Source organism: Lucilia sericata, unplaced genomic scaffold, assembly GCF_015586225.1.
Source record: "Lucilia sericata isolate MDLA Ls3-8-SP2 unplaced genomic scaffold, ASM1558622v1 Contig000982F_arrow, whole genome shotgun sequence".
In the NCBI taxonomy this organism is placed as follows: domain Eukaryota; kingdom Metazoa; phylum Arthropoda; class Insecta; order Diptera; family Calliphoridae; genus Lucilia; species Lucilia sericata.
The window spans coordinates 102,720-127,313 of NW_023994965.1; the positions used below are offsets into that span (position 1 = coordinate 102,720).

A 24,594-nucleotide genomic window follows, 5' to 3' on the forward strand; every position below is an offset into this window, starting at 1 on the left:
AAATTGTATGCATGTGTAATATGTTTGTTGTAATTTTATTGTGTTGGGTGGTGGGGGAGAATTTAGAGTGCGCAAATAGATTAGGAGCATAACGTTAAGTAGAAGAGTTTTTAGTGATGGTCAAGCTAGGATTCTAAAAACCGACTTTAAAATAATCGAAGAATCGACTTTTAGTCGGAAAAAGTCGAACAGTTGAAGTCGACTTTTTTGTCGAATATCGATAGTTTCACTTTGAAAACCCTTTGAAGAAATACTAGACTTTGAAAAAATATAGTCTAGTCTATAGTCTAGACTATAGACTAGATTATAGACTAGACTATAGACTAGACTATAGACTAGACTATAGACTAGACTATAGACTAGACTATAGACTAGACTATAGACTAGACTATAGACTAGACTATAGACTAGACTATAGACTAGACTATAGACTAGACTATAGACTAGACTATAGACTAGACTATAGACTAGACTATAGACTAGACTATAGACTAGACTATAGACTAGACTATAGACTAGACTATAGACTAGACTATAGACTAGACTATAGACTATACTATAGACTAGACTATAGACTAGACTATAGACTAGACTATAGACTAGACTATAGACTAGACTATAGACTAGACTATAGACTAGACTATAGACTAGACTATAGTCTAGACTATAGACTAGACTATAGACTAGACTATAGTCTAGACTATAGACTAGACTATAGACTAGACTATAGACTAGACTAGACTATAGACTAGACTAGACTAGACTATAGAATAGACTATAGACTAGACTATAGACTAGACTATAGACTAGACTATAGACTAGACTATAGACTAGACTATAGACTAGACTATAGACTAGACTGTAGACTAAACTATAGACTAGACTGTAGACTAAACTATAGACTCGACTATAGACTAGACTATAGACTAGACTATAGACTAGACTATAGACTAGACTATAGACTAGACTATAGACTAGACTATAGACTAGACTATAGACTAGACTATAGACTAGACTATTGACTAGACTATTGACTAGACTATTGACTAGACTATTGACTAGACTATTGACTAGACTATTGACTAGACTATTGACTAGACTATTGACTAGACTATTGACTAGACCATAGACTAGACTATAGACTAGACTATATTTATTCAAAGTCTAGTATTTCTTCAAAGGGTTTTTAAAGTGAAACTATCGATATTCTACAAAAAAGTCAATAGTTATCAAATTATTGAATTAAAGTAATGAATACAAAATACAAAACAAAACTCCCAACCCTGTCTTTATTCCTTTATTAACATTTTACTAAATATTTCCGATTTGACATTCACTAATAAGTCTCCTTAACATCTTGCTCTTAATCTATTTAGGCACTTTTTATTATTATCTCCCTTTTTACAACAAAATCAAATAACAACAAACCCATAACATACATATTAGCTAACAATTTAGTACAAATCAAATAATGACAGCAGCAATAACAACAACAATAGCAACAGAATAATTACTTGCATTTTTCTCTTTTAGTTTTCCAGAAATTTCGCAAGAGTTCGGTTGTTCGGTGATTAGTGGTCGTTTAATTAATTAATAAATCCGGTCAAAATTCAATAAATTGTTAATATTTTTGCATAAATATAAAATTTAAATATTTGTTAATCGTTGTGTGTAAAAAGTTTGTTAAAAAGATAATTGTAAATTAGTAAAATAGTTTTGCTAATGTGTATGGAATATGGTAAAACGCAGAGCCGATCGGTGTGTTGCTTTAGTTTGGCCATTCGTTGTTAATACGTACGGGTAGAGGAGTGTGTTAAGTTTATTGGTTGGTTGTTGAGTGGAAAAAAAGTTTGTTAATGAGAAATGAAAAGCTTTTATCAGTTTTGTAAAATAATGAAGAAGTAAAATAATTTCAAATAAAAAAAGCTTTCAATTATAGTAAAGGAAATGAGAAGGAAATCAAGTGTAGATCTTTGTAAGCAAAAAAAAGCTAAGAAATTAAAGAAAAATATTGTAAAAATAAATAAAAAAGCTTTGAAATAAAAGATAAAAATTAAATTACATAAAAAAGCTAATGAAAAGTTTGAGAAAAATAGGAATATAATTGTTGCCGGAAAGGAAATAGGTGTTAAATAAGGTGCGTGATTTTTTAAATTTAATTTTTAATTAAAAAAATTTAACAGGGCTAGACTATAGACTAGACTAGACTATAGACTAGACTATAGACTAGACTATAGACTAGACTATAGACTAGACTATAGACTAGACTATAGACTGGACTATAGACTAGACTATAGACTGGACTATAGACTAGACTATAGACTGGACTATAGACTAGACTATAGACTAGACTATAGACTGGACTATAGCCTAGACTATAGACTGCACTATAGACTAGACTATAGACTAGACCATAGACTAGACTATAGACTAGACTATAGACTAGACTATAGACTAGACTATAGACTAGACTATAGACTAGACTATAGACTAGACTATAGACTAGACTATAGACTAGACTATAGACTAGACTATAGACTAGACTATAGACTAGACTATAGACTAGACTATAGACTGGACTATAGACTAGACTATAGACTAGACTATAGACTAGACTATAGACTAGACTATAGACTAGACTATAGACTAGACTATAGACTAGACTATAGACTAGACTATAGACTAGACTATAGACTAGACTATAGACTAGACTATAGACTAGACTATAGACTAGACTATAGACTAGACTATAGACTAGACTATAGACTAGACTATAGACTAGACTATAGACTAGACTATAGACTAGACTATAGACTAGACTATAGACTAGACTATAGACTAGACTATAGACTAGACTATAGACTAGACTATAGACTAGACTATAGACTAGACTATAGACTAGACTATAGACTAGACTATAGACTAGACTATAGACTAGACTATAGACTAGACTATAGACTAGACTATAGACTAGACTATAGACTAGACTATAGACTAGACTATAGACTAGACTAGACTATAGACTAGACTATAGACTAGACTATAGACTAGACTAGACTAGACTATAGACTAGACTATAGACTAGACTATAGACTAGACTATAGACTAGACTATAGACTAGACTATAGACTAGACTATAGACTAGACTATAGACTAGACTATAGACTAGACTATAGACTAGACTATAGACTAGACTATAGACTATAGACTAGACTATAGACTAGACTATAGACTAGACTATAGACTAGACTATAGACTAGACTATAGACTAGACTATAGACTAGACTATAGACTAGACTATAGACTAGACTAGACTAGACTATAGACTAGACTTGACTATAGACTAGACTTGACTATAGACTAGACTTGACTATAGACTAGACTTGACTATAGACTAGACTAGACTATAGACTAGACTAGACTATAGACTAGACTAGACTATAGACTAGACTATAGACTAGACTAGACTATAGACTATAGACTATAGACTATAGACTATAGACTATAGACTATAGACTATAGACTATAGACTATAGACTATAGACTATAGACTATAGACTATAGACTATAGACTATAGACTATAGACTATAGACTATAGACTAGACTAGACTAGACTAGACTAGACTATAGACTATAGACTATAGACTATAGACTATAGACTATAGACTATAGACTATAGACTATAGACTATAGACTATAGACTATAGACTATAGACTATAGACTATAGACTAGACTAGACTAGACTAGACTAGACTAGACTAGACTAGACTATAGACTAGACTATAGACTAGACTATAGACTAGACTATAGACTAGACTAGACTAGACTAGACTAGACTAGACTAGACTATAGACTAGACTATAGACTGGACTATAGACTAGACAATAGACTAGACTATAGACTGGACTATAGACTAGACAATAGAGTAGACTATAGACTGGACTATCGACTACGCTATAGACTAGACTATAGACTTAACTATAGACTAGACTATAGACTTAACTATGGACTACACTATAGACTACACTATAAACTACACTATAGTCTACACTATAGACTGAATACTATGTTAACTACTTACCAAAACTTTATTAGTTAGAAAAAATACAGAGTATATTTTTGGTTAGAAATACCCTTATTTTGAACGATAAACACGTTTTTATAAGATATCGATTTCGTTCCGAAATATGAATGATCGCAGATAGATCTCCTTTTCTTGGTATTTGGTCAGAAATTTGAGTTATCACACAAATCGGGATCCTTATTTACAAAATTATAAAGGATCCTCACTATACTGGTGTAGGGTATATCAGAAATGTTAGTGATCGCAGATCAAAGTTAACACAAAGTTTAATATATTTAAGATTTCCATAGAAAAAATGATTATGTGTTAGAAATATGAGTGATCACAAATCATTTATTCAAGGATTTACGATGTTCGCATAAAAATTGGGTTTTAATCCGAAGTGATCATGAATCGAGCTGTTTTCTCAATTAAAAACTTTTTTACAAAGTAAACAAATGATTGATCTCAAAATTGTATTCTTTTCTTATTTAATCATTTATTTTCAAAGATATATTTCATAGAAGAAATCGATTTTGATCAGTAAAATGTATGATCACTGAACTAGCTCCTTTACCAGTTATTAAAAATGTATGATTAAAAAACAAACACTTTTGTTTATTATATTTAAATAATTTATTTTTATTATAGTAAAAAAATGATGATGGCAATACACAATCAATAGTTATGCCAACAGTAATGAGCATAATTTTAGCACACAGACATGTATAGTGAAAACGGGGGAAAATACATAAAAAAAATATTACTTTATTTAACAAAATGAATTATGATCGTGTGTTTTTTTAATAACGTAAATGTATATTAAAATTATAAATAAATGTTTACGAATGAAGTTTCTTTTTGGACTCTCTTCTCTAGTTAGCATAAGTGTGTAATACTCTGCGATAATTAAAAGAGCGCTTAAGTACTAAAGAGAGATTTTAGAGAGAGAAAGGATTTGGGACTGTGCAGAGTTTGGAAAGAGCTGTACATTTACAACTTTTACCCGAAGGGGCCTTACGATTAACCAAACACAAGCGAGCATCAGAACAGCCACCGTTGTTAATTTGACAAGGACTATCCATTTGAGGGCAATGATCTTCGACAGCGGTCATGGCATACATTTTATGACTGCCAAAGAAGGGAATTTGCATGCTCTTTTGACGTTGACCCAAAGTGTCGACACTTTCGAGTTTTTTGCTGGATTTGGAAAAAAATATTATTATTAAATATAAGTTTTGCATGATTAATTAATGATCTGTAACTTACGTGGTCCAATCGGTCCAATAGAATTGATCGTGGGTAAATGACAAACCGAAGGGATAAGTCAATTCATTAGATATGGTACGCATTTGTTTAGTATAGCCATCAATACATTCCACTTTTTTGGTGCCAGCATCGGCATAACATAATTCACCCGAACGTTCTAATACCACCAAAGAATTTGGCAAAGTAACACTATCTTTACCCAACAATACTTCACGTCCCGTACCATCCAAATCGGAGACCTCAATTTTGGGTGATTCACGATTCCAATCAGACCAATACAATTTTCTATACAAATATACATATTATTAGTTTTCCATTGATTATTTTACTTTCAAAAAATACTTACTCTCTATAAGGATCAACAGCTATACCACGGGGATTAACCAAATTCTTATTGATTATCACAGCTCGGAGAGTAGGATCTTCTAAGCTGGCCACTTCAATGGTGTCCTTAACCGAATCAGTCCAATAAAGACGTCTAGAAATGCAATCAATAGCAATTCCTTCGGGAGATTCAATATCTAAAGAGAAAACACATTTTAACTCTGGGCTGGTACAAGTTTAAAATGGGGATTTTGAAAACATACCTTCAGTAATAAATGGTTTCATATCGGAACCATCATATTTAGCACTGACAATCTTTTTGGCCGAAATATCGCCCCAGTAAATGCGACCCTCAACACAATCCTTATCCAAACCAATAGCCATGGAAGCTACGGAAATGGGACGAACATTTTTACCATTCAATGGCACGCGCACTATAACAACACCCTGTGAAACCAAAAGGAATCCAGAATCATGCTGTTGTCTTTCAATACACAAGGAACCATTGCCATAGAAACCTGAAATAAATTGAAATTTATTAAAAATTAAAAAATAATAATAAATAACGTTTTAAAAATCTTAAATAATTAAAATTTTTAGTAAAATTAACTCTTCCTTTGGCTACAACTATGTTCGCTTCACATCTATTGGGACGTTTGACAAAATTCTATACTTATCCCTGTTCGAAGGTAACATTTCTGCTGCCCTTTAACTGCAAATCTTCCATGTGTAATTATTCAACGAAAAAAGCTCCCATCACTAGCCGTAAATCGCCAGTAGGGACAAAAACAGTTCCACCCAAACCCCACCAAAGTTATACTAGTAATCCTAGTAAAAAATCTAATGGATTTAAAGCCAAAAGAAAACCACCAGTTCCAAGAAATTTTGCTACAGAGTTTGCGACACCAAATACAAAATTGAATGCCTCTATTGGCAGCACTACGAAAACAATGCCGCAAACTATTTCCACCTTAGAAGGACTAAGAGAATTTTTTTCACATCCCCTAACCTGGGATCGTAATAATGGTTATTTGAATTTATTATTGGGTTTAGCTATATTTGGCTATAGTTTTTGTACCACAAGCAGTGGAGAATCGGGTACATCGTATGGGGACAAAGGAAAGTAATGTTATATAATAATTCAAATAAAAATTTTGTAAATTGGCAGATTGTGTACTTTATAATAAAAATTGATCAAAAATATTCTCTAGAAAGTATCTCTGAATGCAATATGCTTCATATTCTATTAAGACTAAATCGGCTTCAAAATTTTACTTAAATATAATAACCTACTTACCCTTATTGCAAACGCACACCAAACCATTATTGGTGGACAAACAGGCGGCATTCATGTCACACAACTGAGGAGTATTCAAGCAATTTTGATCTTCAACACAAACATAACCATCACCATTATAGCCAGCATTACATTGACACTCGTAATTGGCAGGATCACTAAAGAAAAGTTCACATAAACATTAAAAATTTCCCCACAAACTAGAACCGCTTAACAATAAGAAAACTTACTCTGTTGGTTCACAGCTAGCATGGACACCACAATTGAATTGAACATTACAAGGTATAGGTTTGCTCTTACAACCCACCAAAGCATCACCCTCATAGCCGTCCATACAATCACAATACTTAACATCTTGATGTTGATCATATTTACACAAAGCATTGGCACCACACAACACCGAACCACAACTACCGGGCACCACACACAGATCGGACATATCACGTTCGAAGCCAGCTTGACATTGACAGACATCACGATCACAGAAAGCATTTTGACCACAGTCTAAATCTTCCAAACATTCGGGAGCTAGAGTACAGCGATAACCATCACCCTCATAGCCACGTTTGCATTTGCACTCCGAGTGACCTAAGATTTCATTGTACAGGCATTCAGCTTGAGCATCACAGATTTCGGGTTTCTAGGAAAAAGGTTTAAAATATTCACTCTGTTTCTTTAATTAGAATTTTTAATGGAAACCTACCACAGCACAGGATTCATCAATTATAGCGCAATTGTAACCATCACCATAATAACCAGGTTTGCAAGTACAGATATGTCTTAATTCCACCTCAAACCATTCACAGCTGGCATTGGCATGACAATTGTATTCCACATCGCAGGGTACTAAAGATTTATAAAAGAAACAACTCATAAGTTCTTATATAACTTACAACAAAAATCCTTTAAACTTACCAAAATCTTCAGGTCTATGATCGATATTATAGCTACCCACATAACGGCACATTTGTATGTCTTCCATTAGCTCATAACCATCATCGCAGGTACAGTCGCCAAAGAAGTTACATCTAGGCTCAATATCGGGTTCTTCATAAATAACCTTAACACATCTGCCATCCTCCCAGGCCTCATCGTGACCACAATTGCTCATGCAGTACATGCCATCACCGGAAAAACCTTCGCGGCACTCACATCTTCCCTCCAAGCAATCGGCATAAGGCGAGCAACGATAACAATCATCCGAGTGATAAGGATATTGAGGTTGTGGTAAAGGTTGAGGTTGTTGTTCTGTTTCAGCTTCGGGTACTGTTTCGGTATGTTCTCTATCTACTACATTATCTTCTGGATACGTTGGCACTGGCTCAACACTAACAATAGTTTCACCTATATTATTTGGGGTAGACGATTCAATATTATCCGCCACATTGGTGTCATTAATCAAACATCTAAAACCATTGCCTTCATAACCATTCAAGCAAACACATGAGAAACCTCCTTCGTTATTGGTACAAATACCATTTTCACTGCAGGCATGGGTACCCAAGGCACACTCATCGATATCAACACAGATTTCTGCACCCCAATCGGTAACTTGTGGCGCATAGCCATGTAAACAGTCACATCTGTAGTTGTCATCATAGGGTATGCAAACCATATTCTCACCACAGACCGCCGTACCATCGGTACAGGCGTTAGACATGGCCGTAACACCAGCAACAGTTAAAATACTAGTACGCAAAGCCTGATCTCTATCAAAGTAATCCAACATAATTTTGGAGATCTTTTGGAAATAGGTAGTACCAGCAATAGAGTTCTCTTGATCCTGTAAACAACGTTCGAAATAGATATTTTGCTCCATTTGGAAATTGATTACTCTATTCTCTTCGGGAATTTCTAAAACATGAGCCTGCACCGAGTGCAATTCATTGGGTGTAATAAAACGATACTCCTCGGTAAATTCTGCCATATGCAACTTCAAGCCATGCTTAATTTGGGGCACTTGACCATGCAAATCTATCTTCACCGACAATTGATCCCAATAGTTGAGACCCTCATAGGTTTGATTGATCAATAGCACTTCACCAGTTTCGAAACTTAACTTAGAGGTATGCAAAAATTCACCTCCTGTCAATTGATAACCATTGGCGGTATTGTTCAATGGTTTGGCAAACAACCAACCAATAGCGCTAACAATGGGCAAAGCCAATCTTAAATTGGTACCCAATTCAGTGTTAATGGGAGTCACCGCGGTATAACTGCGTCCATCAGCGGTTACAACATACGATTGCAGCTTAGAACGTTCATCGATCATTTCGCCATTCAATTCACCCATTATGGAGCCAGTTACGCGTACGGGAAAATCATCTTTAATACACACTTCACCGTTACCATAGAAACCCTGTTGGCATACACAACAGAAGCCCTCTTCTTTGTCCACACATTGAGCATGTTGGCTGCAAACACGTTGGCCGGCTTCAGAGCAGGATTGAGAGGATAAGGGTGATTCGGTACGTGTGTCTTCATTGGTAGGAGCCTGGACATTGTGTTCATAGTCGAAGGGTCCTACGCGATACAAGTAGACACCGGGAATGCCAACATTAGATTTTTCACTTAAGAAACGGGCCTGAAATTTGAAAGAGAACATTACTGAAATGACTCAAAACAATTTGTATAGCCTATAGTCTAGTCTATAGTCTAGTCTATAGTCTAGTCTTTAGTCTAGTCTATAGTCTAGTCTATAGTCTTGTCTATAGTCTAGTCTATAGTCTAGGTCTATAGTCTAGTCTATAGTCTAGTCTATAGTCTAGTCTATAGTCTAGTCTATAGTCTAGTCTAGTCTATAGTCTAGTCTATAGTCTAGTCTATAGTCTAGTCTAGTCTATAGTCTAGTCTATAGTCTAGTCTATAGTCTAGTCTATAGTCTAGTCTATAGTCTAGTCTATAGTCTAGTCTATAGTCTAGTCTATAGTCTAGTCTATAGTCTAGTCTATAGTCTAGTCTATAGTCTAGTCTATAGTCTAGTCTATAGTCTAGTCTATAGTCTAGTCTATAGTCTAGTCTATAGTCTAGTCTATAGTCTAGTCTATAGTCTAGTCTATAGTCTAGTCTATAGTCTAGTCTATAGTCTAGTCTATAGTCTAGTCTATAGTCTAGTCTATAGTCTAGTCTATAGTCTAGTCTATAGTCTAGTCTATAGTCTAGTCTATAGTCTAGTCTATAGTCTAGTCTATAGTCTAGTCTATAGTCTAGTCTATAGTCTACTCTATAGTCTAGTCTATAGTCTAGTCTATAGTCTAGTCTATAGTCTAGTCTATAGTCTACTCTATAGTCTACTCTATAGTCTAGTCTATAGTCTAGTCTATAGTCTAGTCTAGTCTAGTCTATAGTCTAGTCTATAGTCTAGTCTATAGTCTAGTCTATAGTCTAGTCTATAGTCTAGTCTATAGTCTAGTCTATAGTCTAGTCTATAGTCTAGTCTATAGTCTAGTCTATAGTCTAGTCTATAGTCTAGTCTATAGTCTAGTCCTATAGTCTAGTCTATAGTCTAGTCTATAGTCTAGTCTATAGTCTAGTCTATAGTCTAGTCTATAGTCTAGTCTATAGTCTAGTCTATAGTCTAGTCTATTAGTCTAGTCTATAGTCTAGTCTTATAGTCTAGTCTATAGTCTAGTCTATAGTCTAGTCTATAGTCTAGTCTATAGTCTAGTCTATAGTCTAGTCTATAGTCTAGTCTATAGTCTAGTCTATAGTCTAGTCATAGTCTAGTTATAGTCTAGTCTATAGTCTAGTCTATAGTCTAGTCTATAGTCTAGTCTATAGTCTAGTCTATAGTCTAGTCTATAGTCTAGTCTATAGTCTAGTCTATAGTCTAGTCATAGTCTAGTCTATAGTCTAGTCTATAGTCTAGTCTATAGTCTAGTCTATAGGTCTAGTCTATAGTCTAGTCTATAGTCTACGTCTAGTCTAGTCTAGTCTATAGTCTAGTCTATAGTCTAGTCTATAGTCTAGTCTATAGTCTAGTCTATAGTCTAGTCTATAGTCTAGTCTATAGTCTAGTCTATAGTCTAGTCTTAGTCTAGCTATAGCTAATTAGTCTATAGTCTAGTTATAGCTAGTTCTATAGGTCTAGTCTATAGTCTAGTCTATAGTCTAGTCTATAGTCTAGTCTATAGTCTAGTCTATAGTCTAGTCATAGCTAGTCTATAGTCAACTCTATAGTCTAGTCTATAGTCTAGTCTATAGTCTATTCTATAGTCTAGTCTATAGTCTAGTCTATAGTCTCAGTCTATAGTCTAGTCTATAGTCTAGTCTATAGTCTAGTCTATAGTCTAGTCTATAGTCTAGTCTATAGTCTAGTCTATAGTCTAGTCTATAGTCTAGTCTATCGTCTAGTCTATAGTCTAGTCTATTAGTCTAGGTCTATAGTCTAGTCTATAGTCTAGTCTATAGTCTAGTCTATAGTCTAGTCTATAGTCTAGTCTATAGTTCTAGTCTATATAGTCTAGTCTATAGTCTAGTCTATAGTCTAGTCTATAGTCTAGTCTATAGTCTAGTCTATAGTCTAGTCTATAGTCTAGTCTATAGTCTAGTCTATAGTCTAGTCTATAGTCTAGTCTATAGTCTAGTCTATAGTCTAGTCTATAGTCTAGTCTATAGTCTAGTCTATAGTCTAGTCTATAGTCTAGTCTATAGTCTAGTCTATAGTCTAGTCTATAGTCTAGTCTATAGTCTAGTCTATAGTCTAGTCTATAGTCTAGTCTATAGTCTAGTCTATAGTCTAGTCTATAGTCTAGTCTATAGTCTAGTCTATAGTCTAGTCTATAGTCTAGTCTATAGTCTAGTCTATAGTCTAGTCTATAGTCTAGTCTATACTAGTCTATAGTCTATAGTCTATAGTCTCTCTATAGTCTAGTCTATAGTCTAGTCTATAGTCTAGTCTATAGTCTAGTCTATAGTCTAGTCTATAGTCTAGTCTATAGTCTAGTCTATAGTCTAGTCTATAGTCTAGTCTATAGTCTAGTCTATAGTCTAGTCTATAGTCTAGTCTATAGTCTAGTCTATAGTCTAGTCTATAGTCTAGTCTATAGTCTAGTCTATAGTCTAGTCTATAGTCTAGTCTATAGTCTAGTCTATAGTCTAGTCTATAGTCTAGTCTATAGTCTAGTCTATAGTCTAGTCTATAGTTAGTCTATAGTCTAGTCTATAGTCTAGTCTATAGTCTAGTCTATAGTCTAGTCTATGTCTAGTCTATAGTCTAGTCTATAGTCTAGTCTATAGTCTAGTCTATAGTCTAGTCTATAGTCTAGTCTATAGTCTAGTCTATAGTCTAGTCTATAGTCTAGTCTATAGTCTAGTCTATAGTCTAGTCTATAGTCTAGTCTATAGTCTAGTCTATAGTCTAGTCTATACTAGTCTAGTCTATAGTCTAGTCTATAGTCTAGTCTATAGTCTAGTCTATAGTCTAGTCTATAGTCTAGTCTATAGTCTAGTCTATAGTCTAGTCTATAGTCTAGTCTATAGTATAGTCTATAGTCTAGTCTATAGTCTAGTCTATAGTCTAGTCTATAGTCTAGTCTATAGTCTAGTCTATAGTCTAGTCTATAGTCTAGTCTATAGTCTAGTCTATAGTCTAGTCTATAGTCTAGTCTATAGTCTAGTCTATAGTCTAGTCTATAGTCTAGTCTATAGTCTATATTTTGGTCTATATTCTAGCCTATCATATAGTTTAGGATCGGATCTATAATAAGATATTAAACACTTACATTATCAGTGCCAGATCCCTCTAAATTGAAATAACGACCATCTTCAGAAACGAAACCAGCTTGAGCTCTAATATCAGGTAAGCCCAAAGGACCATTTTCGCCTTGCAACCAATTTAAACCACCAGAAGGATATAAGAATTGAACAAAAGTATCCTGATCGTCGGAAATAATAATGACCTGAAAACGAAGTCAGAAGCAATTCACAATAAAATCCAAAAGTTTGTTTTACAAGTTTTAACATCGGGTCATGAATAAATCAATCACAGTTTTGTTCTTAATAACTTACCTGGAAGGTATTTAGTTTATCGGTTTTCGATTCAAAATAACCAACATTTTGCCAGGTGGCCACCACAATATCGGTAGCTTCGAAATCTGCTTGCTCATTATAAGCATAACGCACCAATTCGCTGACTTTTTCCAATTGTTCAGGATCTTGTGAATTAAAAATTGAAATGGTAGTAGAATCATTAGCACCGGTAGTATCCACATTCGAATAAAAACCCGCTATGGAAGGATACTCAAAGGGAAAGGGTTGATTGATATAGTCGGGGAATTCAATATTAAATGTCAATATGCCATTGGTATTGATCTGTAGATAAAACAAAGATATAAATATTTAGTTTAATTTAGTTGAATTTTAAGATATGTAAGTAATTTTCAAGTCATTAAGTGGTTTGACATAATTACAAATTTATAAGTGAGACGTTCTAAGGCTAAAAGAGGATCATTAAATTGAGAGGTCTATTAATTTTAGAGCGACAAATTGGGGTGGGAGAATTATTTTTACACATACTTGACATCTTCACAGCAATTAACAGGGTAATAAATTTCATTTTAAATTCAACACATTTGTTGTTGTTGTATTTTTTCTATTTTATTTAAACAAACACTCATAGAAAGATTTAATCTAAATATATAGTACATAAATATACATAAATATCTCAAGACAGCCAAGCACCCTAACATTCTACCATAAGTCAATGTTTAAATCATTAAGGACTCTTTAGTCTGTCTGTCTGTCCGTCTGCTTTTTTAAATGCCACTTATAAGAAAATCTTTGAGCAGCTATTAAATATAACCGCCCTATCTTCCTCCCTTGTAAAAGTCAATCTGTTAAGTGGGTACTTAAATCTAAAGAGGAGTATCCACTATAAACATTAAAAACTAGTAGCAACTAGAACAAAGTAGCGGAAGAATAATAAAAACAAAACATCCATACACACATACGTTTTCAATCTAATAGAACGAAAACAAAAACATTTAAAACACCCAAAGAAAATTATAAGATACATGCCGCATAATGATTTTGTTAATTGCTTTTCATTTTCACATACACGCACACACTGGCACACTTATGGTAAAAATGTGAATTAGAAAAACTGGGGAAGTAATCGAATTATACATAATTATATACTGTGGGGTTTAGAACATATGTATGTACAATTATTAATCAGTTCTAGTTCAGTTGTAGTTCAGTTCTAGTTCAGTTCTAGTTCAGTTCTAGTTCAGTTCTAGTTCAGTTCTAGTTCAGTTCTAGTTCAGTTCTAGTTCAGTTCTAGTTCAGTTCTAGTTCAGTTCTAGTTCAGTTCTAGTTCAGTTCTAGTTCAGTTCTAGTTCAGTTCTAGTTCAGTTCTAGTTCAGTTCTAGTTCAGTTCTAGTTCAGTTCTAGTTCAGTTCTAGTTCAGTTCTAGTCAGTTCTAGTTCAGTTCTAGTTCAGTTCTAGTTCAGTTCTAGTTCAGTCTAGTTCAGTTAGTTCTAGTTCAGTTCTAGTTCAGTTCTAGTTCAGTTCTAGTTCAGTCTCCTCTAGTTCAGTTCTAGTTCAGTTCTAGTTCAGTTCTAGTTCAGTTCTAGTTCAGTTCTAGTTCAGTTCTAGTTCAGTTCTAGTTCAGTTCTAGTTCAGTTCTAGTTCAGTTCTAGTTCAGTTCTAGTTCAGTTCTAGTTCAGTTCTAGTTCAGTTTCTAGTTTCAGTTCTGGTTCAGTTCTAGTTCAGTTCTAGTTCAGTTCTAGTTCAGTTCTTGTTCAGTTCTAGTTCAGTGCTTGTTGAATGTTTCTGAAATTGATCGCCTTAAAGAAAATCTATAATATTTTTAAATCTGAGACCAAAATACTTATGTGTAATCATTGGGATAACATCCCCATAAGTACATAAATATCTATGAATGCATCTTATAGAACTTACACATTCATATGTTTGTATGTGTAAGAGATATTGATAAACATCAATACCACAAACATATTTTAAGTACTTGTACAAAATACTTATAAGATCCACTTGAATGAATGAAATGTACATTTTTCTAATGTTTTTCTTTAGATGTCATTCATAGGCTTGCAGCAATTTATGATTTTGCACTCAATTTTTTACGATGATTGCTTGTGTATGCGTGGTTATGCCTACTTGATATTGTTGCAGCCGCTCATCTGTTGCATCAACAATAAAATGTTGCTGCATTGTGTGTATTATTGCTTCATTGCATAAATAAACACAAGTTTGTTTGCATTACCGAGGATTTTGAATCGTAAAACTCATATTGTTGGTATCATCACTATATCAAGCATGCTGTTAAATTTCCGTCTCTCCATCCATCCAAACGTTAGCTGGCTTCCTGCCTGTCCGCCTTTCTGTCTAACTAGTTGCATATGTCGAATATCTATATTTAGAGTAGAAGTTTTTTCTCAATCCATATTTCTTCCAAAAAATTATTTATTTTCTTGTTTTTTTTTTTTTTTTTTGAAGATTTTGTTTATGTTGTTCCTTTGGCACTCGTATGTGTGATTTTCGGTGTTATTTTAGTTATTTTTTCTGGTATGCATTTTAAATGGAACATAAATATTGGTTTTCCGTTTGGTTTTTGTGGGGAGAAAATAAAAAAATAATCCAATTTAGGAGGGTATTCATACGATTAATTTTGTTGTTCTTTTCGAAATCACAGGTGTATTATGGTGGACGTAGGAAATGTTTATTAAATTGAATTATTATACAAAAATTTTATCACACAATGTTTATGTTTAATCTAGTTCGGTTCTAGTTCGGTTATTGTTCAGTTCTAGTTCAGTTCTTGTTCAGTTCTAGTTCAATTCTAGTTCAGTTCTAGTTCAGTTCTAGTTCAGTTCTAGTTCAGTTCTAGTTCAGTTCTAGTTCAGTTCTAGTTCAGTTCTATTTCAGTTCTAGTTCATTTCTAGTTCAGTTCTAGTCAGTTCTAGTTCAGTTCTAGTTCAGTTCTAGTCAGTTCTAGTTCAGTTCTAGTTCAGTTCTAGTCAGTCTAGTTCAGTTCTAGTTTAGTTCAGTTCTAGTTCAGTTCTAGTTCAGTTCTAGTTCAGTTCTAGTTCAGTTCTAGTTCAGTTCTAGTTCAGTTCTAGTTCAGTTCTAGTTCAGTTCTAGTTCAGTTCTAGTTCAGTTCTAGTTCAGTTCTAGTTCAGTTCTAGTTCAGTTCTAGTTCAGTTCTAGTTCAGTTCTAGTTCAGTTCTAGTTCAGTTCTAGTTCAGTTCTAGTTCAGTTCTAGTTTCAGTTCTAGTTCAGTTCTGGTTCAGTTCTAGTTCAGTTCTAGTTCAGTTCTTGTTCAGTTCTAGTTCAGTGCTTGTTGAATGTTTCTGAAATTGATCGCCTTAAAGAAAATCTATAATATTTTTAAATCTGAGACCAAAATACTTATGTGTAATCATTGGGATAACATCCCCATAAGTACATAAATATCTATGAATGCATCTTATAGAACTTACACATTCATATGTTTGTATGTGTAAGAGATATTGATAAACATCAATACCACAAACATATTTTAAGTACTTGTACAAAATACTTATAAGATCCACTTGAATGAATGAAATGTACATTTTTCTAATGTTTTTCTTTAGATGTCATTCATAGGCTTGCAGCAATTTATGATTTTGCACTCAATTTTTTACGATGATTGCTTGTGTATGCGTGGTTATGCCTACTTGATATTGTTGCAGCCGCTCATCTGTTGCATCAACAATAAAATGTTGCTGCATTGTGTGTATTATTGCTTCATTGCATAAATAAACACAAGTTTGTTTGCATTACCGAGGATTTTGAATCGTAAAACTCATATTGTTGGTATCATCACTATATCAAGCATGCTGTTAAATTTCCGTCTCTCCATCCATCCAAACGTTAGCTGGCTTCCTGCCTGTCCGCCTTTCTGTCTAACTAGTTGCATATGTCGAATATCTATATTTAGAGTAGAAGTTTTTTCTCAATCCATATTTCTTCCAAAAAATTATTTATTTTCTTGTTTTTTTTTTTTTTTTTTTGAAGATTTTGTTTATGTTGTTCCTTTGGCACTCGTATGTGTGATTTTCGGTGTTATTTTAGTTATTTTTTCTGGTATGCATTTTAAATGGAACATAAATATTGGTTTTCCGTTTGGTTTTTGTGGGGAGAAAATAAAAAAATAATCCAATTTAGGAGGGTATTCATACGATTAATTTTGTTGTTCTTTTCGAAATCACAGGTGTATTATGGTGGACGTAGGAAATGTTTATTAAATTGAATTATTATACAAAAATTTTATCACACAATGTTTATGTTTAATCTAGTTCGGTTCTAGTTCGGTTATTGTTCAGTTCTAGTTCAGTTCTTGTTCAGTTCTAGTTCAATTCTAGTTCAGTTCTAGTTCAGTTCTAGTTCAGTTCTAGTTCAGTTCTAGTTCAGTTCTAGTTCAGTTCTAGTTCAGTTCTATTTCAGTTCTAGTTCATTTCTAGTTCAGTTCTAGTTCAGTTCTAGTTCAGTTCTAGTTCTAGTTCAGTTCTAGTTCAGTTCTAGTTCAGTTCTAGTTCAGTTCTAGTTCAGTTCTAGTTCAGTTCTAGTTCAGTTCTAGTTCAGTTCTAGTTCAGTTCTAGTTCAGTTCTAGTTCAGTTCTAGTTCAGTTCTAGTTCAGTTCTAGTTCAGTTCTAGTTCAGTTCTAGTTCAGTTCTAGTTCAGTTCTAGTTCAGTTCTAGTTCAGTTCTAGTTCAGTTCTAGTTCAGTTCTTGTTCAGTTCTAGTTCAGTTCTAGTTCAGTTCTAGTTCAGTTCTAGTTCAGTTCTAGTTCAGTTCTAGTTCAGTTCTAGTTCAGTTCTAGTTCAGTTCTAGTTCAGTTCTAGTTCAGTTCTAGTTCAGTTCTAGTTCAGTTCTAGTTCAGTTCTAGTTCAGTTCTAGTTCAGTTCTAGTTCAGTTCTAGTTCAGTTCTAGTTCAGTTCTAGTTCAGTTCTAGTTCAGTTCTAGTTCAGTTCTAGTTCAGTTCTAGTTCAGTTCTAGTTCAGTCGTCTAGTTCAGTTCTGTTCATTCTAGTTCATTCTAGTTCGTTTTCAGTCTGTTCGTAGTTCAGTTCTAGTTCAGTGTCTAGTTCAGTTCTAGTTCAGTTCAGTTCAGTTCTAGTTTCAGTTCTATTTCCGTTTCTCGTTCAGTTCTCGTTCAGTCTAGTTCAGTTCTAGTTCAGTTCTAGTTCAGTTCTAGTTCGTTCTAGTTCAGTCTCGTTCATTTCTAGTTCGTTCTAGTTCATTCTAGTTCAGTTCTAGTTCGTTCTAGTTCAGTTCTAGTTCAGTTTAGTTCAGTCTAGTTCAGTTCTGTTCATTCTAGTTCAGTTCTAGTTAAGTTCTAGTTCAGTTTAGTTCAAGTCTAGTTTTTCAGTTCTAGTTCAGTTTAGTTCAGTTCAGTTCAGTCTAGTTCAGTTCTAGTTCAGTTTCTAGTTCAGTTCTAGTTCAGTTTAGTCAGTTCTAGCTAACTATTCACACCAATAATAATTTATTTTACAATTACACATACGGCAGAACTTTTCTACAACTCACCTCAGTACAAAGAAGTCACTTGATCATGACAAATATTTGTTTTTTTTTTATAATTTGTCTAATTTAGTTTGTTTTTGTCTTAATTAAATGTTTAAATATAAAATTTATACTAAAAATAAATTAAAACATTTCATATTTCTTTCTATTTATTATTTTCTTTTTTAAAATATTTCATTAAAAAAATAATGCTAATTCATTTGATTTCAAAATTTATGTTTTTTGGGAAATTTTCTTTTTTTAAAAATAACTGAAATAATGACATTTGCTATTCACACATACATACGCACACAACTATAGTGTGTGCCAATCTCTCCAACAGTTTGCGACACTTAAGTAGAATAGAATATTGCCGCTAGACGATTTATTATGGTTTAACTATTTGGCGTCAGATCTTAAAACACTTTGTTTTTTTTTTTTTTAATTAACGTTGTTGCCACAACACTTTTAAATATTTAAAACAAAAACAACTAAGAAATGTTGTTTTTTCTTCTTTCATGTGAGTTTTGAAATTGCGAGTCCAACACATAGTCATAACATTTTAACACCCGCCATTTCTTTCGAAAAAGAGAAGAAATTAACACAAAGTGTCTTTAATAATAATTTGGCCTTTATCCAAAAATATGTTCATTTTTTATTTTTGTTAATAAGTCTTTTTATAAATACTTGACACAAGTTATGGATATTTTTTTGTTATAATAAAAATGTGGTTTTTATGCAAAAAAAAAAAAAAAAAACTGAAAAATATTCATAAAATTGTTAATAACAATATGATTTTAACCTCGTGTTAGATACAATTTTGAAATAAATGTTAATGCAAAATAAATATTTTTCTTATTTTTAATTAAATAAAATGTAATTTACTCTATAACTATACGCATATCTAGTCTGGTCTATAGTCTGGACTATAGTCTGGTCTATAGTCTGGTCTATAGTCTGGACTATAGACTAGACTATAGTCTGGCCTATAGTCTGGACTATAGTCTGGCCTATAGTCTGGACTATAGTCTGGCCTATAGTCTGGACTATAGTCTGGCCTATAGTCTAGACTATAGTCTATGGCCTATGGTTTGGACCATAGTCTGGTCTATAGTTTGGACTATAGTCTGGTCTATAGTTTGAACTATTGTCTGGTCTATAGTTTGGACTATAGTCTGGACTATAGTCTGGACTATAGTCTGGTCTATAGTCTGGTCTATAATCTGGTCTATAGTGTGGTCTATACTCTGGTCTATAGTCTGGTCTATAGTTTGGACTATAGTCTGGTCTATAGTTTGGACTATAGTCCGGTCTATAGTCTGGTCTATAATCTGGTCTATAGTCTGGTCTATACTCTGGTCTATAGTCTATAATCTGGTCTATAGTCTGGCCTATAGTCTGGACTATAGTCTGGCCTATAGTCTGGACTATAGTCTGGTCTATAGTCTGGACTATAGTATGGACTATAGTATGGACTATAGTCTGGACTATAGTCTGGACTATAGTCTAGATTATAGTGTGGACTATAGTCTGGTCTATATTCTAGTCTATATTGTGGGCTGTAGTCTGGACTATAGTCTGGTCTGTAGTCTGGACTATAGTCTGATCTGTAGTCTGGACTATGTTCTGATCTTTAGTCTGGTCTATAGTCTGGACTATAGTCTGGTCTATAGTCTGGACTATAGTCTGGTCTATAGTCTGGACTATAGTCTGGACTATAGTCTGGATTATAGATTATAGTGTAGTAGACTATAGACCAGACTATAGTCCAGACTATAGTCTGGAATATAGTCTGGACTATACTCTGGTCTATAGTCTGGTCTATAGTCTCGTCTATAGTCTGGTCTATTGTCTGGTCTATAGTCTGGTTAATAGTCTAGGCTATAGTCTGGCTTATAGTCTGTACTATAGTCTATAGTCTGTACTACAGCCCAGACTATAGTCTGATCTGTAGTCTGGTCTATAGTCTGGACTATAGTCTGGAATATAGTCTGGAATATAGTCTGGAATATAGTCTGGACTATAGTCTGGCCTATTGTCTGGTCTATAGTCTGGTCTATAGTCTGGACTATAGTCTAGATTATAGTGTGGACTATAGTCTGTACTATAGTCTGGACTATAGTCTGGTCTATAGTCTGGACTATAGTCTGGAATATAGTCTGGACTATAGTATGGACTATAGTCTGGACTATAGTATGGACTATAGTCTGGAATATAGTCTGGACTATAGTCTAGATTATAGTGTAGTAGACTATAGACCAGACTATAGTCCAGACTATAGTCTGGAATATAGTCTGGACTATACTCTGGTCTATATTCTGGTCTATAGTCTCGTCTATAGTCTGGTCTATTGTCTGGTCTATAGTCTGGTTAATAGTCTAGGCTATAGTCTGGCTTATAGTCTGTACTATAGTCTATAGTCTGTACTACAGTCCAGACTATAGTCTGATCTGTAGTCTGGTCTATAGTCTGGACTATAGTCTGGTCTATAGTTTGGTTTATAATCTGGTCTATAGTCTGGTTTATAGTCTGGGCTATAGACTGGCTTATAGTGTACTATAGTCTATAGTCTGTACTACAGCCCAGACTATAGTCTGATCTGTAGTCTGGACTATAGTCTGGTATATAGTCTAGATAGAGAAAAAAATTAAAAAAACTAAAATCTTTTTGAAAATATTTCAAAATTAGTGTTATCAATTTATTTGCCCACAAACTTATCACGAACAATTATTGAATTTTATATAAACAACAACAAAAATCCATATCAGCATTATTTGTAGGAATGCATAGATACATAGATGCAACAAATAAAACAGTGCATATATGCGCAAATAAAACAGTGAGTGCATCTTTTTTTCTCATTATACGAGAGTATTGAAATAAAAGGAAAAATGAAAGTGCAGTCGTCATTCGTAATGGATCCGCGCTGTGTTTTTATTGATCTGAATAAAGATTTCAATGAGAATCTTTGTATTTACAGAAAACAAATAAATAAATATTGTACATCGACGTTTTTGCTGTTTTTGTTTACGCACAATTTTGTTCTACTTTTTCAAAATTTTATTTCCCATATAAACCACTAATCTAAATTTTATAAACAAATGTTTTTTGTACATTTTTAAATAAAATGCATTCACCAACAAAAAAAAAAAACGGTTTAATGCACTACAAATGAGAACAAACAAATATAATTTTGTTGATTTTTGTTTAGAATATTATAGGATTGTTTATAATCGTTCTGTGATTAAGAAAGAATTTTGTATTAAATAAATTAATAATAAAACAGCACGTGATTTGTTTTTATTTGTCTATATACTTTGTTCCATTTTAATAGAGTGCAAATTCATTTGATAATGTAACACTTTGTAGGAGACTGTAATCTGTTTGAAATAAAGCTGTTGATAAGAAAGACGGGCAGCAGACAGACGCTGGATAGGTAGATCGTTGGAGAATTGTTGTGATTAAAATGTAATAAACAAAACTAGGTGTTTTTGGACTTTAGTTTAGTCTATAGTCTAGACTATAGTTTAGTGTATAGTCTTGAGTATAGTTTAGTCCATAGTCTAGACTATAGTTTAGTCTATAGCCCGGACAATAGTTTAGTCTAGACTATAGTTTAGTCTATAGTCTGGACTATAGCTTAATCTATAATTTGGACTATAGTTTAGTCTATAGTCTGGACTTTAGGTTATTCTATAGTCTGAACTATAGATTAGTCTGGACTATTGTTTAGTCCATAGTCTGGACTATTGTTTAGTCCATAGTCTGGACTATAGTTTAGTCTATAGTCTGGACTATAGTTTAGTCTATAGTCTGGACTTTAGTTTAGTCTATAGTCTGGACTATAGATTAGTCTATAGTCTGGACTATAGTTTAGTCTATAGTCTGGGCTATAGTTTAGTCAATAGTCTGAACTATAGTTTAATCTATAGTCTGGACTATAGTTTATTCTATAGCCTGGACTATAGTTATTCTATATCCTGGACTATAATTTAGTCTATAGCCTGGACTATAGTTTAGTCAATAGTCAGGACTATAGCTTTGTCTATAGTCTGAACTATAGTCTATAGTCTATACTGTATAGTATGGACTATAGTTTAGTCTATTTCTAGACTATGGTTTAGTCTATATTCTAGACTATAGTTTTGTCTATAGTCTGAACTACAGTTTAGTCTATAGTCTAGTATAGTTTTCTATATATATTCTAGACAATAGTTTAATATATAGTCTGGACTATAGTTTACTCTATAGTCTAGACTATAGTTTACTCTATAGTCTGGAATTTAGTTTAGTCTATAGTCTGGACTTTAGTTTAGTCAATAGGCCGGACTTTAGTTTAGTCAATAGTTTGGACTATAGTTTACTCTATAGTCTAGACTATAGTCTAGTCTGTAGTCTGGACTATAGTCTGGATTACAATATAATCTATAATCTGGATTGCAATAGAGTTTATAGTCTTGACTATAGTCTTCGCAATAGTCTTGACTATAGTCTACTCAATAGTCTTGTAGTTTATTCTACAGTCTGGACTGTAGTCAAGACTATATTAGTCTGGACTACAGTTCAGACAATAGACTAGACTATAGTTCAGACTATAAAGTAGACTACAGTCAGGACTATAGACTAGATTATATGAAATGATTTATTGAAATTTGATTTATGAAATTTAATTTTTTTCTAAAGAAAATCTCAAAACCTATTGAATTTTTATAAAATAGTTCAAAACTGATATATTTTCTAGATAATTCTCAAAATGTAAATGTATTTGTTTAAAAAATTTTCAAATTGAAAAAATTTCTGAAGAGAATGTTAAAATCAATAAATTTTCCAAAAAACAATTTTAGGAAATTTTTAAATTTCTCTTAAAATGGACTATAATCTCGATTTTAGGTGAAAGTGATCACGGTTTTTCGATTTGTTTCAATAAATCCTTTATTAAAGAAACTATAGCCGATTTTAGGTTTTAAACTGATCGCATTTCTGAACTGATCGCATATTTTAAACAAGCAGTTTAAAAATTTTTATATATTTTCTTAAATTATTACTTACAAATAATTGATCATATTTTTCGCTATAAAAATTAATGGGATTGTCCAAATGCCAAACTAAAAATTCGCTATCGCCATGAGGTAAATTCGAAACAGGATATTCAGGACTGGTAGGATAATATAATTCATCTAAATGTAGACTATCCAAAACGTGGCCCGATGACGGAGTAGTTGTAATGGTTAAGAGTAGTAAAGTAGAAAAGCACAAATATTGTGTAAAGGATTTCATGTTTGAAGATAACATTTTTCTTTGATTATAAAAAATAATTTTTATTATTTAATTATTTTCATAAATTGTATATTTTATAAAGATAATTGATATTTTTTCACAAACTGCACTGCATTATTTTGGATTTTTTTTTTATAAATTTTTGGTTTTTTTTCTTTTCTTATAAAATGGAAATTATTCTATATTTATATAGAAGTGGTTTTTAAAAATAACTTCACTGTGTTAAATTTTATACATATAGAAATTAACAGACACACAGTATATATATATATATTTTTTTCTATTTCAAAATTTAAAGCGGATGGTTAGTCCGGCCAGCGTACTATGCGCTGTTGCTACACTTTAACAACTGAAAGATCTTACGAAAAATCAGATCCTCTAAAACTCACACAGCAGCAAAAAGTTGTTGTTGAATGAATTGGAAATGTTTATGAAATCACAAGAAAAACACTTAAAAAAATTCAAATTGAGAGTGAAAATACAACGCAAACTAAAAGCTCTCTTATTTCCACATATAACGGTATTTTCATTAGGAATATATTCAGACATATGTTTAATTACCGTTATATATTTAGAGTTAATGATCATTTATTAATGGTGAAAAGAGAGCAACAGAGAGAAAGTGATTTCTCTAGTTTGTGTCTGCGCTGTTTGTTCATTACTTTTAAAGCCCTTTTGATTAATGTTTCGTTGTCATTTGATTGTCATGTCCGCAGACCGTAAAATATTTAAATCATTCCTCCTACAAAATGATCAAAGGGTGTTAAGGTGAAAATTGTGACATACTTTTTAGAAATTTATTTTTAACAATGTCAATATTAATTTAATAGATGGCGCCAAGGACAAAGAACAACTTATTTAAGATATTTTGCCT

General features: G+C 32.9%; 3 protein-coding genes across 3 annotated transcripts in view; 2 read left to right on the forward strand and 1 right to left on the reverse strand.

Annotated features, from left to right (window-relative positions):
- The first annotated feature begins 1,560 nt into the window (after positions 1–1,560).
- LOC119609452 overlaps positions 1,561–24,594 on the forward strand; it is a 34,077-nt gene continuing 11,043 nt past the window's right edge. Inside the window, exon 1 of the mRNA XM_037964237.1 lies at positions 1,561–2,137. The gene's annotated coding sequence lies outside the window, so the exon portion shown is untranslated. The remainder of the gene's footprint in view (positions 2,138–24,594) is intronic.
- On the reverse strand, positions 4,864–24,056 carry LOC119609449 (nidogen). The gene is made up of 11 exons (XM_037964233.1): positions 23,493–24,056; positions 12,965–13,267; positions 12,679–12,855; positions 7,871–9,539; positions 7,659–7,801; positions 7,186–7,595; positions 6,956–7,113; positions 5,922–6,176; positions 5,681–5,855; positions 5,335–5,619; positions 4,864–5,265 (listed from the first exon to the last, which is right to left on the reverse strand). Exons 1-11 carry the CDS (start codon positions 23,733–23,735, stop codon positions 5,007–5,009), a joined length of 4,077 nt encoding a protein of 1,358 aa, XP_037820161.1. The 5' UTR covers positions 23,736–24,056; the 3' UTR covers positions 4,864–5,006.
- On the forward strand, positions 6,154–6,852 carry LOC119609453. Its single transcript, XM_037964238.1, has one exon. It carries the CDS (start codon positions 6,288–6,290, stop codon positions 6,783–6,785), a length of 498 nt encoding a protein of 165 aa, XP_037820166.1. The 5' UTR covers positions 6,154–6,287; the 3' UTR covers positions 6,786–6,852.

What these genes read in the sequence shown, in the direction of transcription:
- LOC119609453 (XM_037964238.1), top strand. Translation starts at nt 6,288, where the DNA reads ATGTTCGCTTCACATCTATTGGGACGTTTGACAAAATTCTATACTTAT.
- LOC119609449 (XM_037964233.1), bottom strand. Translation starts at nt 23,735, where the DNA reads ATGTTATCTTCAAACATGAAATCCTTTACACAATATTTGTGCTTTTCT. An exon ending in AGGGATCTGGCACTGATAAT is followed by an intron (nt 9,540 to 12,678) that starts GTAAGTGTTTAA and finishes TTCAAATTTCAG; the next exon opens with GCCCGTTTCTTAAGTGAAAA. An exon ending in TATTGGACCGATTGGACCAC is followed by an intron (nt 5,266 to 5,334) that starts GTAAGTTACAGA and finishes TTCCAAATCCAG; the next exon opens with CAAAAAACTCGAAAGTGTCG.